This window comes from Danio rerio, chromosome 18 (genome assembly GCF_052040795.2).
Source record: "Danio rerio strain M-AB ecotype USA chromosome 18, GRCz13ab, whole genome shotgun sequence".
Classification (NCBI taxonomy): Eukaryota; Metazoa; Chordata; class Actinopteri; order Cypriniformes; family Danionidae; genus Danio; species Danio rerio.
In genome coordinates, this window is record NC_141038.1 from 38,810,337 (window position 1) to 38,828,646 (window position 18,310).

The 18,310-nt window shown below is 36.3% G+C and overlaps 2 protein-coding genes across 18 annotated transcripts in view; one reads left to right on the forward strand and one right to left on the reverse strand.

Moving 5' to 3' along the window:
- The window catches only part of rasgrp4 (RAS guanyl releasing protein 4), a 59,629-nt gene that overhangs the window by 17,589 nt on the left and 23,730 nt on the right, over positions 1-18,310 (forward strand). For all 17 annotated transcript variants that reach the window (NM_001044862.1, XM_087292127.1, XM_087292134.1 and 14 more), the window contains 4 exon segments: positions 86-217; positions 6,692-6,833; positions 7,074-7,247; positions 9,828-9,944. In NM_001044862.1, coding sequence (NP_001038327.1) covers positions 86-217; positions 6,692-6,833; positions 7,074-7,247; positions 9,828-9,944 — 565 coding nt within the window.
- hnrnpul1 (heterogeneous nuclear ribonucleoprotein U-like 1) overlaps positions 1-18,310 on the reverse strand; it is a 90,062-nt gene that overhangs the window by 15,365 nt on the left and 56,387 nt on the right. The gene's annotated exons all lie outside the window — the stretch shown is intronic.

Consider the following 18,310-nt stretch of genomic DNA (forward strand, 5'->3'; position numbering starts at 1 on the left):
TGCAGCATCCACACGTGCACCTAAAGACTGCAGAATGAATGGAGGGATTCACGCCTGCCCTCTACTTCTTCTGTGTCTGTTTCAGGCAGTGGATTAGCCAGTTCAGACTGATGTTTGAGATGGACCCTCTGTTAGAAAAAGCCATGGGAGATCTCTGGGCTCTGGTCAGTGCTGAGGGAACCAATTCGCACCATCAGCTCATCAACACACCTTATATGTGAGTGATTTTACCGTTGAAATTCAAGTATTGGCATAGAAAAGCATTGGTAAAGGCAGCGTTCACACTGCAGCTGAATTCAATTCACTTTATGGAGTTTTTGTAGACACTAGGACTGCAAGATATTAGGAAAAAAACTGGCATTGCAATATTTAGATTTTCTGTGATGTATATTGAGATATTTATATAAATTAAAAAGATAAAGCACATTACGGGCATAAATAAATACAATAGATCAAACATACAAATTTAATAGGCAGTGCTTAATGGTTTCTTGATAGTGGTATTGTGGTAAAATAAAAATGTATTGGTAATGGAAAATTACACTGTATGCAGTTGAAACAAGAAGTTTACATACACTCTAAAAAAGGAACATAACCTTTTTTTTATGTCTGATGTTAAATCATACTAAACGTTTACTTTTTAAGGTCTGTTCGGATTATCTAAATGATTTACATTTGTTAAATGCCAGAATAATGAGAGAAAATGTTTTTGGAGAAGTTTTTATTAATTTCTAGACAGTGAAAAGTTTACATACATTTCCTTGGTATTTTTTTAGCTTTGCTTTTAAACTGTATAACAGTTTGGTCAAATGTTTTGGGCATCCTTCCACAAGCTTCTCACAATAGTTTGAAGAAATTTTGGCCCATTCCTCCTGACAGAATAGGTTTAACTGAGTCAGATTTGTTGGCTGTCTTGCTCGCACAAGCTTTTTCAACTCTGCCCACAAAATTTCTCTAGGATTGAGTTCAGGGCTTTGTGATGGCCACTCCAAAACATTCACTCTGTTGTCCTTAAAGCACATTTTAACTAATTTGGCAGTATGCTTAGGATCATGGTCTGTTTGAAAGACCCATTTGTGGCCAAGTTTTAATTTCCCTGGCGAATGTCTTGAGATGTTGCTTCAGTATTTCTACACAATGTTCTTTCTTCATGATGCCATCTATGTTGTGAAGTGGACCAGTCCCTCCTGTAGCAAAACAGCCCCACAACATGATGCTGCCACCCCCATACTTCACAGTTGGGATGGTGTCCCTAGGCTTTCTTCTTTGTCCTCCAAATGTAACACTGGTCATTATGGCCAAACAGTTCAATCTTAGTTCTATCAGACCACGGGACATGTCTCCAAAAATTATTCTTATTATTATTAGTTTTTTTGCAAATTGTAATCTTGTTTTTTTTGTTGTTGTTGTTGTTGTTGTTGTTGATTCTGGCTTGTTGATTTCCCCATATTGTCGCGCAAGGAAGCCATGTGTTGAACTTTTCCTTAAATACTATTCTACAGTTGTGCCTCCAATTGTTGTCAATTAGCCATTTAGAAACTTCCAAAACCTTGACACCTTAATCTGAGCTTTTTCAGAGACATAATACTCTTATTGTATGTAAACTTGACTTTCAAGAAAAGTTATAACAATTTCTCAAAAAATTCCTCTCATTATTCTGCTATTAAGCATAACAAAAGCAAATTTGATAATCCTAACTAACCTAAAAGAGAAAAAGTTAAGCCACATTAACATCAGGCTTTTGAAGTGTAAGAGCTTGCTTTTGAAGTGTTGATTTTTCTGTGTCTGTTTCAGGCAAGTATATTTATTATAAAGCTTAATAAACATGTTGCAAGCATAAATTGATACAATAGAACAAAGATACAAATTAAATAGACAGTGCTTAATGGTTTTCTGGATTTTGTTTGGGCTTCCAACGGTGACATTTATGTCACACTGAACTGAACTGAACTAAACTGAACTTCAACTCTGAAAACTGGACTGAAGCAGTTTTAATGTACCAGAACTTCTATGTTACGCTGCTTTGACACAATCTACATTGTAAAAGCGCTATAAAAATAAAGATTAAATAAATTAAATTATGGTTTTGTGGTAAAATAAACAATAACATTGTAATGTAATCAAACAATGGAAAATAACACTGTATAGTCATTATTGTAATAAAAAAAATACTATTAATATTTGTTAAAAGATTGAATAATTCTTTATTTAAGCTATAGATCTTTTTAATATTGTGGCCAAATGGTTTGAATTAGTTGAAATCTTAGTTGATCGCAGTTACATCCGTGGTCACCACAGTGGAATGAACCGCCAACTTATCCAGCACGTTTTCCGCAGCGGAAGCCCTTCCAGCTGCAACCCATCTCTGGGAAACATCCACACACTCATTCACATTCATACACTAGGACAATTTTAGCTTACCCAATTCACCTGTACCACATGTCTTTGGACTGTGGGGGAAACTGGATCCACAAGAACGCAGGGAGAACATGCAAACTCCACACAGAAACACCAACTGACCCAGCTGAGGCTCGAACCAGCGACCTTCTTGCTGTGAGGCGACAGCCCTACCAACTGCGCTACTTCTGTTATTCTTACCCAATTCACCTGTACCACATGTCTTTGGACTGTGAGGGAAACCGGACCCACAAGAACGTAGGGAGAACATGCAAACTCCACATAGAAACACCAACTGACCCAGCCGAGGCTCGAACCAGCGACCTTCTAGCTGTGAGGTGACAGCCCTACCAACTGCGCCACTGTGTTATTCTGCAAATACTTTAAAAAAATGACCATAATGTTCTTTACTTCAGACTTAACATCTATACAAAAAAAATTAAGAGACGATTTGAAAATGATCAGTTTTTATGTTTTGATTTATAGATTTGTGTTTGAGTAATTATATTATTTTTGTTTTATTGTTTAGACTACTGGTGACATTTCTTTCAAATCTAAAATACAAATGTTGTCATGTAGAGCATTTTGTTTGCATAAGATAAAAAAAAGAGTAGCATTACAAAAGCTTGAATTAGTTCATGTTAGTTAATGTATTTACTAACACAAACAATGAAGAATACATCTACTACACTATTTATGTACATGCCATTTAGGCATGTAGACATGGTCAAGACAGTCTGCTGCAGTTCAAACCGAGCATCAGAATGGGGAGGAAAGGTGAACGTGGCATTAACCACAGTTGTTGGTGCCAAACGGGCTGGTATAAGTATTTCAGAAACTGCTGATCTACTGGGATTTTCACTCACAATTATCTCTAGGGTTTACAGAGAATGGTCCGAAAAAAAAAAAATATCCAGTGAGCGGCAGTTCTGTGGCTATAGATGCCTTGTTGATGCCAGAGGTTAGAGGAGAATGGCCAGACTAGTTGAAGCTGATAGAAAGGCAACAGTAACTCAAATAACAACTTGTTACAACCGAGGTCTGAAGAAGAGCTTCACTGAACGCACAACACGTCCAACCTTGATGCAGATGGGCTACAGCAGCAGAAGACCACACCGGTTGCCTCTACTGTGAGGTAAAAACAGGAAACTGAGGCTACAATTCGCACAGGCTCACCAAAATTGGCCATGCCGTGAAGCACAAATCATCTCAGACTGGTTTCTTGAACATGACAATGAGTTCACTGTACTGTTAAATGGCCTCCACAGTCACCAGATCTCAATCTAATAGCACCTTTAGGATGTAGTGGAATGGAAGATTCGCATCATGGATGTGCAGCCGACAAATCTACAGACAACACAATACCAACTTTTTAAGTTTTTACAATGTTTAAGAGGTGATAACAAATTAATATTTGATTGCAGTAGCTCTTATTTTTAATCGCAACAAATAAAAGTGTGTGATATTCTAATCAACTGTCAGAAAAAAGGGAAAAAAATGCTCTATATAACAATTTTTGGACTTTGGAATTAAATTTGGAAGAAATTATATTGGAACTTTATAGAATTTAATAAATATTAACATTTTCTCAAACACATTTTTTCTGCACAGAGTTTTGTAAAAAATCTGCTGATTTATGCGGAGTGATATTGTATCATGACTAAAAACATAATATATGAAGATAACTTTTTTTAACTTTAATTTAATGTTTACCATGCAAATTCAATTACATCCAATTGTTTAATAAACAAAGCAAGTTTCTTATATAAAAAATCAACTAAAAGACAGAAAATATTATAAAACATTATTGTAATAAAATCATGTAAACATTGTCATATTAGTCAAATATATTACTTAAATTAATTTAAAAACTGAATAAATATAAATGTACACACATTTACACAAGTAAATAAGTAAAAAAATCTAAAACTCTGTAGAAAATCTGCAGAACTTCTCAGTAAATCTTGGCTTTTTAAAGTGGCCTCATAATAATTTGCTTAATTCTTGAAAAAAGTAAATATACAAAAATACAATATTTCTTTTTTAAATACACACATATAACATGAAGAGTTCAGAAGCAAAACCTCTAAGCGCAATCTGAAATTTACTTCTAAAATCAGCATTTTTCCTAGTTTCTAAATTGATGTTTAGATATTTTACTTTAAGGGCAATGAAATAAAACTTGCCATCACCATAAAAGTGAAACTACTAAACCTACACACACTGAGAAAAAAACAATGCTCATTTTAGAAGAAATTTTTAAATGGTGCTCAGAGTTTTTTTTTCTTTTTCTTTTTTTTGCATTTGAACGATTCATGTGATATTTGCATATTTTAAATACATTTTTTATTACTCTATATTTACTTTTTGACACTTCATACATGTAGATATACTTATACAGGGGTGCGTTTCCCAAAACCATTGTTAGCCAACTAAGGTCGCAAGTTCCATCATTAAAAACATAGTTTGTTGATTTGTAGTTTCCCAAATCCGTTGCTCCGACAAGCTTTCACAAACTGCAACGCAAACTTGAGCACTCACAACCACCTCTCCGGAGCTGTAGTTTGAAACATAGCTCATCCCTGTGTTCTATTCCCACTTATCCCCCCTATGCTTTATTCATTTAGAACATTCTAACATTCAAAGTTGGAATTATTAAAAATAAAAAAGCATTAAAGTCGTCTCTCTTAGGTGTAATTTGCTTTCAAACTATTTTTACAGTTAAGTTTTAGCGATCTTCATGTTTACAATTGTGCTTCCTTCGCAGTGCACTTTGAAAACATTGATGTTATTTTGAACACAGCCTCATGGCGAAAGCTATAGGTGACCTATCATTTAAAAGCAGAATTTATGTTACGTCTTCAAAGCTTGTGAAAACAAAAAGCATATGTAAAATTGTTTAATTTATAGTAGGTTATTTAGTGAAGTTTATGTATAAACTAATTTCAAGAGGATCACATGCTTATGATTGCTAGCGGCTCGATGCGCATTATCAAATCCACTATGCTCCAATCATATGACTCCTAAACTACTATAAATGCCCTGGGTTTCATTCCACTGCTATCTTCGTTTTGAAGAGTCCCCCTTCCACCCCTACTCCTCCTTCTTCCTAGATGGCTGACACGGTGGCCCAGTGCGTAGCACTGTTGCCTCACAGCAAGAATGTCTCTGGTTCCAGGCTTTACCAAACCAGCAGACATTTCTGTGTGGAGTTTGCACTTTCTCCCCGTGCTTACGTGGGTTTCCCCCAGGTTCCTCGGTTTCCTTCCACCATCCATAAACATGCAAATTAAGTTAATTGACTAATCCAAATCGGCACCTTAGACATGCTATAGTATGTAGTTATCTCCAAGAGCAATCACTTACCGTTCATTGGTTACTACAGCAGGGGAGTTCTCGAGATACCTGAGCTCAAACTCCCCTCCCACCTTGCAACGGGAGGGAACTCTGGGCTCGAGGATCTCATGAGCTCAGGGCTCTCTTCCGGGACAGCATGCCAAACAAGCTTTTATAATCAATCATCAGCTAAGTGTGAACTCTTGAATTAGGTATCTGTATTTGACATGGGCCTGCTGATTAGAACTTTCTGCAGTGGTTTACAAGTGAAAAATTTTAAAAGTAGATTTTTATAAAAAATATAAATAAATAAACAATCATTATCATCATCATTAATATTAATAATATTATTGGTAAATTATGATTTTTTCTAACACATAATAAATATTACATTTCATTTTATAATAAATAGTCTCATTTATTTATTTATATGATTTATATATGATATTGGAGTACATGTTATTGTAAGTGATTTAATGTTTTAGAATAGGATCTGTCATATTCAAAATAATATTTGTAAAGGAAACGTAGGCGGGTGCATGTTTTTACCAAATCTAATATTGGATTTTATTGTAAATGCGTGCTCATGTAAAACAATCTAGTTTGCACAAAGAAATGATGGGTTCTTCTCTAAAGAAATAGTTACTCCGCCCTGTTTAGAGCATCATTATGGGCGTTTAAGTTATTACCAAGATGATTCAAGCGATGGATCTGCGACAGAAAAACTAGGGGTTTTGGGAAACACTTGTCACTACATCGTTCTTTTCCCAAACGATGCATTGTACTATGATAGTTTAGCCACAAGTTACGTCGTTGTTTGGGAAACGCACTCCAGTATAGTCAAATCATTTCATTTTTTTTTTTTTTGCTCTGAAAAGTGTATGTCTTGTCTCGAGTCTTCTCTGATGTGTTCTGATCTGTTTGGTTTCTCTCTCTTCATCACTATATGTGAATCCAGTAATCCTCCAGTGAATATTTCCCAGACTCCCTCTCCCCTGGTCAAGAAACGAAAAGTTTCTCTGCTGTTTGACCACATGGAGCCGGATGAAATGGCTGAACACCTCAGCTATCTAGAGTTCAAAAACTTCTGCAACGTCTCAGTAAGTCACTCTCCCCGGATGACAGCTTCACTCACATTATCTGAACAGATGTTCTGAAGCGAGTGTAAAATTGATCTGACGGGTGAATACCGCTGACTAATAAAACTACTATGATCACACCCATTACACTCATACCTGTACGTGCCCATTCATATCAGGGAATCGTTGCGTCTCGCCGATCGTGTTAGGTGACTGGCTGGTACATCTGTTGATTATGTTTATTTCTGTGTGTCACGTTAGTTCCTGGATTACCGCAGTTATGTGGTTCATGGCTCAGTCCGGGACAATCCTGCTCTGGAGCGATCAGTCATGCTGTGTAATGGAGTCTCGCAGTGGGTGCAGCTTATGATCCTCAACAGACACACGTCACAGCAGAGAGCAGAGGTCTTCACCAAGTTCATTCATGTAGCACAGGTATTCATATAGACACACACAAACACACATACAGTGGAAGTCGATATTATTAACCCTCCTGTCATCTTTTATCTTTTTCAAATATTTATGATAAATGATGTTTATCAGAGCAAGGAATTTTTTAATAGAATTTCCTATAGTATTTTTTTCTTTTGGAGAAAGTATGTTTTTTTTTCAAACAAAATTTGTTTGTTTGTTTGTTTTGTTTTTCAGCTAGAATAAAAGCATTTTTTTATATATTTTTTTTATTTTTAAACAACTGTCTACAGAAAAAAAAGCTCTCGGGTAAAAAATGTTCCCTACAAACATACTTTTGTTGCGTGTTAGCAGACCACTGTAATCCACATATGTGGGTCCATACGTGAGCTGTGCTCTCATCATGGGGAAACGGAAACAAAACCTTGTTAAGGACATTTATAAACGCGAAACTGATGACCCATGTTTCTGAGTAATTCTTCTTCCACTTGTTTTGATTATGGTTGGCAACAAAACTTGGCATCTCTCTGCCGTCTGAAGTCTGTAACAGGTAAAAAAAAAAAAGTCTTTGAAGCTATATCATGCATATTAATAAAGTTGCATCTCATTCACAATAGAGTACGCTGATTGGTTCCAACCAAGGCTTTCTCAGTAATTAATAAACAGATGTGCTGAAAACTCAATGACATAACATTGTACCGGTCGATACATACTGCCATGCTGAAATTTACACAATGACCTCATCGCCATGACGTCCCTTCAAAATTTCTTTTTAAAACGGAAGAACGAAGTTGCTCGAAAAAACGCAAAAACAACCACCTCACATTGACCATGCTTACTGACCAGACTGGAGCCCTGGCTTCAATTATCTCAGAGCTAAAGGTTCTCTCCCGGGACAGCATGCCAAACCTGCTATCATTATCAAGCAATATCTAAGTGTGAACTCTTGAACTACTGAAATTTATGTGTACTAATAGTGTTTTAGCTTCGTGGGACGTATATATGACTGTCAACATCACAAAAAAATGCGTTTTGGTCTTTCGTGATCCTTTAAATTAAAGTTTCTAAAAATTTTGGTATACAGCAAAGCCAAATTCTGACTTACACTTTTTGTACAAAGGAAAATAAAAGCAGAGATTGTTTTCTCCACAATGATGCCTCTTGTTCATAATCTTGGTATCTTTGGTATCAAATTTCTGGCTTGGCTGGGTATCTATATACAATTGATATCAGAATTATTAGCCCCCCTTCTATTTTTTTTTTCTTTTTTAAATATTTCCCAAACGATGTTTGACAGAGCAAGGAAATTTTCACTGCGTGTCTGATAATATTTTTTCTTCTGGAGAAAGACTTATTTGTTTTATTTCGGCGGAATAAAAGCAGTTTAAAAAAAATTAAAAATTCAGGTCAAAATTATTAGCCCGTTATGTCTACAGAACAAACTATCGTTATACAATGACTTGCCTAATTACCCTAACCTGCCTAGTTAACTTAATTAACGTAGATAAGCCTTTAAATGTCACTTTAAGCTGTACAGAAGTGTCTTGAAAAATATCTAGTCAAATTTTATTTACTGTCATCATGGCAAAGATAAAATAAATCAATTGTTAGAAATGAACTATTAAAACTATCATGTTTAGAAATGTGTTGGAAAAATTTTCTCCCCGTTAAACAGAAATTGGTGAAAAAATACACAGGGGGGCTAATAATTCTGACTTCAACTGTATATTTTATATTTATATATTTTATTATTATTATTATTATTATTATTATTATTATTATTATTATTATTATTATTATTATTTTTGTCTATTTGGTTTGGATCTTTTGATGAACAATTGGTTTGAAATGGATAAGAATTAGTTGCATAAAAACTTTAAAAACCAATTTGTCAACAAAAAATAATTGAGGAGTCACTGTTCTGTTGTGGATGTTAAAATGAAAGGATAGTACATGTTGAAATATGTATGTAAATCAGTAATACTGCTGTAATTTTCCATAAAGACACTGACGTAGAATGTGCTGTATGCCTGCATGACAAAACATGTGGTTAAACTCCAAACCCTGTCGCCATTCGTTTTTCAGGTTGTCGGTGATATCTGTCCTAGAGCCATCTTACTCATTTTTAAAAACCATTTTACGACATGACGTTTGAGGTATGACACGTTTTAAAATCATGACAATTCATCAAACCATGTCAATATACGACAGCTCACTTTGAAGATGCCCAATCGTTTCATGTGTTGAAACGTTGAGAGGAAATGATTGCGTAATGTGTGCTTCATGTGCTGTCCTGCATTGAACCACGAAAACAAAAATGTACTGAGACAACATGTAATGAGACAACCTGAAGAAAACACCAAGGAAAAAAGCAAATGCGTCAATTAAGTTGTAGTGGGGAAGTCTGATATAAGTGATCTTATTTGAGAGTAATCTTCCTGTATTAGGAAATGATCTGGGAGAGCTGTTGCATAACTGTTTCTTTCAAGTGCTTTTTACAGGAAAGAGGATGTAAGTGGCTTGCAAGTTACCATGTATATAAAGACCATATTAGTAAAATACCTTGTGTTATCTTGTCTTTTTATTTATTTTTTTTTTGAGCAGAAGTTGAGATCCCTGCAGAATTTCAATACTTTGATGGCGGTGATTGGAGGTTTATGCCACAGCTCCATCTCACGTCTTAAAGATACTGCCAGCCTGCTGTCCTCTGATGTTACAAAGGTCAGTCTGACTCTCAGAATTACTGCCCACATCCTCTTTGAGCAACTGTTTGTGACCCCGGATCACAAAACCAGTCATGTGTCAACTTTAGGAAATTGAGATGTGTATTTCATCTGAACGCTGAATAAATAGCTTTCCAATGATGTTAGATTTTCTTGTGATAGGACAGCCTGATCTCACGAGGAAACGTAAGTATTTTACGTTTTGTCAGTATAGTGGCTAATTCGTACGAATTCGTTCGAGTTTAGTTGTATGAAAATGTACGATTTTAAGAAGGAGGCGTGGCACCTAACCCCACCCCTAACCCCAACTGTCATTGGGTGATGAGCAAATCGTACTAAATTGTACGAATTAAGGCCCTTGCACACTGAGACGTTTTTTGCTTGCGTTTTCCGTTGACGTTTAATGCCTTGTGACTAATCTAAGGGCATCAATGTGATCGTGCACACCAACGTGCAAAACGCCAGGCACAAAAGTGTCATTTTAAAGAAATGCCTCATGCTCGTTTCTTTGTTTTGACGCGCCACGTCAAAACCTTTTCCACCAATCAGATCGGCACTTTTGTTCATGTGCACGGAGCTGCTGAAAATACAGTAAACAGCACTTGGAGGGTGGGAGGGTGTGGGAGTGTCTATTTGGGCGCGCGCGAGTTTCAGAGTCAAAATACACACACAGAAGAAAGTGATGGTGGTTAACCTACATGGACATCTGTAGTCGAATTATTTGCCAAATTATCAAATGGTGGACTTTAACTGCAGTTTGGCTCTTTGATTCAGGGAATTCATTCTTGCAACTCGCGACAAACAAGATATTTGATTCGAGGATCTGCTCTAAGCGTGTATTTTTCATGCAATGTTTGATACCCCACGGCGAATGAGAGAAAAAACCCTCCGCATTTCCCGGAAACTTAGATGCACACGGCAGGTAGCATCAGAAAGCCGCGTGTGTTATTCCGGTCACAAAATGCAGTAAAAACCCTACACGAGGTTAAAGTTTGGTTGTGGTGCTAACATGTTTACACTCGGTGCAATGGTTAACTTAGTTCGATACGAACAAACTGAATAAACAAAGAGCAATGGTCGCTCACTTACCAAATCTGTAGAGACAGGACAATCCACAGCAACTAGAGCCGCGTCTTTTTTAAGAGAAGACTACAAGCGAATCCGGATCTCAGCGTTTGCAGATGAGAGCAGCTCTCAGGTAAACAATGTTCCTCCTTAGACACGTAAGTTATTGTTGTCGAGCGTCGCGTACACTGTTAATCCACACGTAAGTCCAGATGAGCTCTCACAGAGAGAAAATGAAAACAAAACTTAACGGCTGCAAACTATAAAAGCAACACTTCACGCTTGTTTTGCCAACACAACGTGGTGTCTCTGTCGTGTAAACACGGTGACACTAATGAATATTAATGAAGTTGCACAATACAGCGCGCTGATTGGTTTGAACCAAGCCTTACTCATGCATTAATGCATCACACTGTAAGACGTAATAAGACTCACTCTGGCACAGACGCCCAGTCTGCACGCTGGAATACAACGCTATTATGTCATGACCGTGACGCAGCTTCAAAAATTCGTTTCAAACCGGAAGTACGAATTTGCTTGAAATAACGCAAAAACAACCAATTTAAACTTTTTAGTGAAATATAGGTGTCCTAATAGTGTTTTTAGCAGTGTGGGACACATATACGACTGTCAACAGCTCAAAAAATGTGTTTTGGTGTTTCGTGACCCTTTAACAAGCGTGTGAACTTCCTCACCTCCTCTTATTCTGTGTTATAAGTGGGTGTCAGAAGCTTAAAGCTGTGTAGCGCCATCTAACGTCAAGGAGTGATTTTGCATACTCTTCTGCTTGACGGCAGTGAAAATCTCTTGGGTTTGAATAAGGAAAAACGTCTCATAAAACGCTGTCGATAAATGCAAACGAAAAGCGTCCCGGTGTGTAGGAGCCTTTAGATCATATGAATTCACACAAATTAGCCACTAAATCAAAAAGTAACGAATTGCCGTGAGATTGCGTTGGATAGGATGATTTTTGACTGTTTTTAAGTGTGGAATCTGCGGGTTAAAAAAGATCTCAATGCTAACTAGAGACGTGGACAATATTGTTGGTACCCTTCCATTTAAGACACATTTTACATTTCTCTATGTAATTTTCTTCACGTAAATAAATCAAAACATAATTTACAATATTGTTGGTACACTTCCATCGAAGAAAGAAAAACTACAGTGGTCACTGAAATAATTTAATATTAATCATTAATCAGTAAGTATTGCAAAAAAACTAATGAAAAAACTAATATTGCTTTCGAATTTTAACTCAACAGAAGTATAAAAAAAGACAAAGTAATAAAACTGGCCAATTTTGTCCACATCTGTACTGTAAATTGTCAAAACGTTGTTCAGATCGAGTTCATCTTAATAGACTTAAACAATTATTCATTCATTCATTCATTTTCAGCTTAGTCCCTTTATTAATCAGGGGTCACAAACATTTGTTTTGCGCAGCAGGTGCCCTTCCAGCCACAACCCATCACTGGGAAACACCCACACAATCCTGCATTCACACAAATACACTATGGCTAATTTAGCTTATTCAATTTAATTTAGCTTACTACCACGCAGACACAGGGAGAACATGCAAACTCCACATAGAAATGCCAGCCAACCCAGCCGGGGCTTGAACCAGCAACCTTCTTTCTGTGAGGCGATAGTGCTACCCACTGCGTCACCATGACACCCAAAGAGACAATTATGTTTTGATATATTTACGTAAAGAAATTTACAATATGTCTGCGCGGAATGATCTTTCCCTAATTTTGAGCTATTCCCACAAAATATAAATGTGCAAAATAGGACTGTGGGGAAGCACGGTGGTGCAGTGGGTAGCACAATCTCAAAGCAAGAATGTCGCTGGTTTGAGCCTCAGCTGGGTCAATTGACATCTTTTTTGGAGTTCGCATGTTCTCCCTGTGTTCACTTGGGTTTCCTCCGTGTGCTCCGGTTTCCCTTACAAGTCCAAAGACATGCAGTACAGATAAATAGGCTAAGCTAAATTGTCTAGTGTATGTGTGTGAATGGGTGTGCATGGATGTTTCCCAGTGATGGGTTGCAGCTAAAAGGGCGTCTGCTGAGTAAAATATATTCTAGATAAATTGGCGGTTCATTCCACTGTGGCGACTCTGTATTAATAAAGGGACTAAGCTGAAAAGAAAATGAATGAATGAATGAATGAGTAAGACTGGTTTTGTGTTTCACAGGGTCTCATTTTTAGCATGACTTAAACCCAATAACTAATAAACTTGCACTGTGACTGCCTAGTTGACCAGTTGTGCATTGGTTATCATTAAGAAAAAACAAAAATCATTCCTTAAAATAGTGTCAGGAACACAGTTTAAACAAAGAAATGTGTCCTTTTTTTCCCTGGAGTGCATGTTAAAGGGTTAAAGTGGCCTTATGGTTATTTCAGATACCCTTGTTGCGTAAGTGTAAAACACTAAATGTGATTCAGTGCATTGATGTACTCAAAATTTTTTAAACCTTTATTTTTCATTTGTAAAGATATTTACATAATGCTGTACATCCTGCACGTTTTAAGCAAAGTTTAAGCAAGGCGCACAACTGACACGCTCTGCGCTGGACTTTAGAACTGCTCTCAGCTGGGGCCTCATGTATCAATGTTGCGTACGCACAAAAACTTTGCGCACGCCAGGTTTCACGCTCAGAATCCCTCACATTTGGATTTACTAATGATGAAATGAACGTGGGAATGTGCGCAGCTCCACGCCAGCTTCGTGGCTGGCATACGGCATTTTTGTGCGTGTCTGTTTTATTTCCATTGGCGACTCCTAGAGGCAGTTGTGTTAAATTGCACACTACAAAGTGTCTTTGAGCCGTGCAATGGCAGCTGTATGAGACAGGTTCATCTAGCACAGGGGTGCTCAACCCTGTTCCTGGAGATCTACCTTCATGCAGATTTCAGTTGCTACCCATTTCAAACACACCTGCCTGTAATTATCAAGTGCTGTTCAGGTCCTAATTAATTGGTTCAGGTGTGTTTGATCAGGGTGAGAGCTGTGTTTTGCAGGAAGGTAGATCTCCAGGAACAGGATTGAGCAGCCCTGATCTAGCAGGTATATAAGGTTTCCATACCATACAGTTGACCAGACAAACTTTAAAGCGCAATTTGCAGCGGTCGCCGGTTTGTTCAATGTAATGGGAGCGATCTACTGCACGCACATTGCTATAAAGATACCATCTGAAGATGAATTTGCATGTGTGATTTAGAAAAACATTTCCATTCAATAAATGTGCAAATAAAATATGATGCATAGACTTATTAATGATTCCTACTTGTCTTTCTCGTGATAAATAGTAGGCAAAATCTGATATGTAGCGGAGAAAAAAAAAAGAGTTTATCAGACGCTGAGTTCATGCTCGAACATGTCAAAGCAGGTGGAAATTCACTTTACGAGTCGCGACACTGAGACTGTTAAGGGTACTACAACATTTTACACCTATAGATTTCACTATTTCTTTTTTAAATCCACAGTGCGATGTTCAGACCCAACTGTGTTAACCGCATCAGCTAAACTCTCCCCACTCTATTTTTTCTTTTGTTGTTAATTCCGGAGGACAAACTTACAAATAACACCGTTTTTCTCCGGTCTACCTCCGAAAGCAGCACCTCCAAATTACATTCTGTTGAAAGTTTCTCTTTTTGCTTGCTTTTGCCTTTGCTTTTTCGTTTGGTTTTGCCAAAGTAGAGTCATTAGCTTATTCATACGGGGGGAGGAGGCAGGGATGGGTTTTGCGCTCGTGCATGTTGCGCTCAGTTTCACGTTCATTCGGGTGTACAAAGAATATGCGTGGGATTCAGCGTGCGCAGTGTTTCATACATCTGAATTTTTTTATGCATACGCATATTTACAGCTTTGTGCTTACGCAATGTTTTAGTATGATTTCCACGCAAGTCTTCGTACATGAGGCCCCTGGTCTTTTGAGCAGTCAATTTTAGCTGCTATCCAAAAATGCGCCCTAACACAACTCTTTTCTAAACCAGAACACCCATGAGTCCACAAAATGGCACAAATGGATTTGCTATTTAAACAATGTGGCAGAAAACGGAAAAATCAAAGTTGCATTGATCTGAAAATAGCAACAAATTTTGCGCCTTATTGTGCCGGGTGTATGATAGGGCCCAGAATGCCCAAGCCTACTGCCCGAGAGACATTTTAAAGATGGCCACAGAGTGAACGGACTTACCTTTAAGGGACTTCGATATAGCCTAAAAGTTCAATACACTCATATTATGTACTTCAACAGATGCCTATGCGTACACATTAATTACGGTAAATCAGCAAAATAAATAAAATCAGTTTTAGTTAAAAAATAGGTGATCTTTGAAAAATGCCTGTTGAAATGGCACTTTGGAGGTTACCACATTAGATAAACCAATTATTATCCCTAAAAACACTGAAAATCTAATGTAATTGAATTAAAGTAACTATATAAAGTTGATTTACTGAGGCTTGTATATGTATTACGCAAACTACTGAACAAAAGCTGACCCCTTATAGTCAATGTATTCGCATACTGCTTTTTATGAACGTGTAAAAATGTGTTCTTAATAACAAAATATACACAATACAAACATAGTTAAGAAAGTGTTTGTATCCTTTTCAGCAAAAATACATCGATAGGATTTCACGGACAAATCGAAAGTCACGGAATGCCTTGTTTTATGTTTCGTTACAAGCTGTGTACACATTAACAATATGAAAGTGATGAAAACATTTTTAAATATTACTTTAAAGGGATAGTTCACCCAAAAGTCAACATTTCCTCATCATCTACTCACACTCAAGGGGTTCTAAACTTTTATGAGTTTCTTTGTGTTTTGTTGAACAAAAAACAAAAATTCTGAAGAAAATGCTATTGACGTCCATAGTAGGAACAAAAAATTAAATGGAATTCAGTAGCTTCTTTCCAACACTCTTTAATATTCTTTCCTTTCATGTTCGGACCAAGTGGGGGTGAGTAAATCATGACAGAAATTTCATTTTTGGGTAAACTTTCCGTTTAAGATTGTGATTAAAGTAAGAATTCACATATAAATTAATCTGAACTCACCATTGAGTTGTTCCAACCTTAGCAATTTTTCTGTTTTCTGTTGAACACAAAAGATATTTTGAACACCACTGGTAACCAAAATTCTGATAATCTCTATTAAAAAATACAAGGGAAATCAATAGGGACCAACAAAGATTTGTTCTTCAAAATATCTTCTCTTATGTTAATCAGAAGAAAGAAAGTCTGCAGGATTATAACAAGCGGAGGGTAAGCAAATGACAGAAATTTCATTCTTGTGTTAAGATCTCTTTATTCCAGGGGTCACCAAACTAGGGACACCGGCCCTCCAGGACTGAGATCGATTACCCCTGCTTTATTCTATAGAGCTTTTAGCAAATGATCTATAATAATCCTTACATTGATTCAACGATGTACCGTGTTAGCTCAGAGGTCATGGATTGTGAAAAATAATGTACAACACACTCCTATTAATTTAAAAAACCCTCATATTTATACCAAAGCTACTTAGTGCTGTGTACATTATCCACATACAGCAACCAGAACTCAATCGCCTTCAGAGACTGTTTAGATTTTTTTGGGCCTGCGGGTTCATTGTGGGCATGTTCATACTGAAGGATTCAGGCTCCTTACATAAATGTTTTAGTTGCTGTCCTATTCAAAAAAGAGAACTGAAAAAACAATCCTGCTGTTTTGCCTTTGAGCAAGACACAGCACATGCTGCTTCAGGTTGAAATGTTTCTGAGATGTGAACTATAAATCACTGTACAAAAACAGAACAGAAAGGTGAATGCAATTTAGCAAAGAAAGAAAGAAAGAAAGAAAGAAAGAAAGAAAGAAAGAAAGAGAGAAAGAAAGAAAGAAAGAAAGAAAGAAAGAAAGAAAGAAAGAAAGAAAGAAAGAAAGAAAGAAAGAAAGAAAGAAAGAAAGAAAGAAAGAAAGAAAGAAAGAAAGAAAGAAAGAAAGAAAGAAAGAAAGAAATAGATTTGACTTAATTACAACTGACATGTTAAAAATGTATTATACCTTTTTAGTGATGGGGTTATGTGTTTAAATTGTCATAACCAAGATTAAGAAATGATGTAATGGTATAATAAATATAAAATATATATAATATAAAATTATTACATTTATTTATTTTTAATAATGTCACCAAGTTTTACAATTTATCGGTCCTGAGCTGTGGAAGAAACTTAAAACACAAGCTGTTTTGGAATCTTGTTTATGAAGTACAGTAGGTGCTAATCCTTGAAAATAAAATACAGATCATTACAACAACAACATATATTCAAATGACATTGACTACATGGATTACTGTTGGTAAGATGAAATAACCTACAGAAAAAAAAACTGAAAAAAATATATTTATGAACATCGAACAGGTTTTTTTTTCCATTTATTTACGCTTTTGCATTTCTCTATGATCCTAATATTGCTTCATTAATGTTGAAAATGTAACTCTGCAGTTCAACGAAATTAATTGTATTTACAATTTTAGATGTTTGAACTAAATATTAGGCTATAAACCTCTAAATAAAACTTCTGTAAAAAACAAAACAAAAAAAATAAACACTGCCATTGTGTTATCATGCTTTTGTATCGCAATCTGCATGATTAAAAAAGGTGATATATTGTTTGAAATTACTGAAAACGTCAAAAAAGTCACTTTTCACCATTAAATTAGAAATTCAGCTCTGGTAATCCAATTCTAAAGCATAAATAAATGCAAAATAGCCACAAAATACAATAAAATATTTAAGCGGTAGTTCACCCAAAACTGAAAAATATTTCATCCTATGTATTGGGTTTCTTTCATCTGTTGATGACAAAAAAAGATATTTTGAAGAATGTGGTAGCCAGTACCCATTCCTTAATATATATAAATATTTTCCTACTATTGCATGTTCTTCAGAATCTTTTTTTTTTTTTTTTTTGTCATCAACAAAAAGAAACTCTAAAAGATTTGAACACACACTAGGGAAATTAAATTAGTAAAGCTATCCCTTAAATCAGGGGGGTCCAAACTCGGTCCTAAAGGGCCGGTGTCCTGGAGAATTTAACGACAACCTTAATCACATGTGAACCAGCTAATTACGTTCACACCTAACCTTTCTGACAGGTGTGTTAAAGCAAGTTGAAGCTAAACTCAGCAGGACACCGGCCCTCTTGGACAGAGTTTTGACACCCTTGCCTTAAATTAAAGTATTTTTTTTTAATTGATGAATGAAAAAAGAAGCATCTTTTTATTGCTTTCAAATCACTCACAACCTCTAA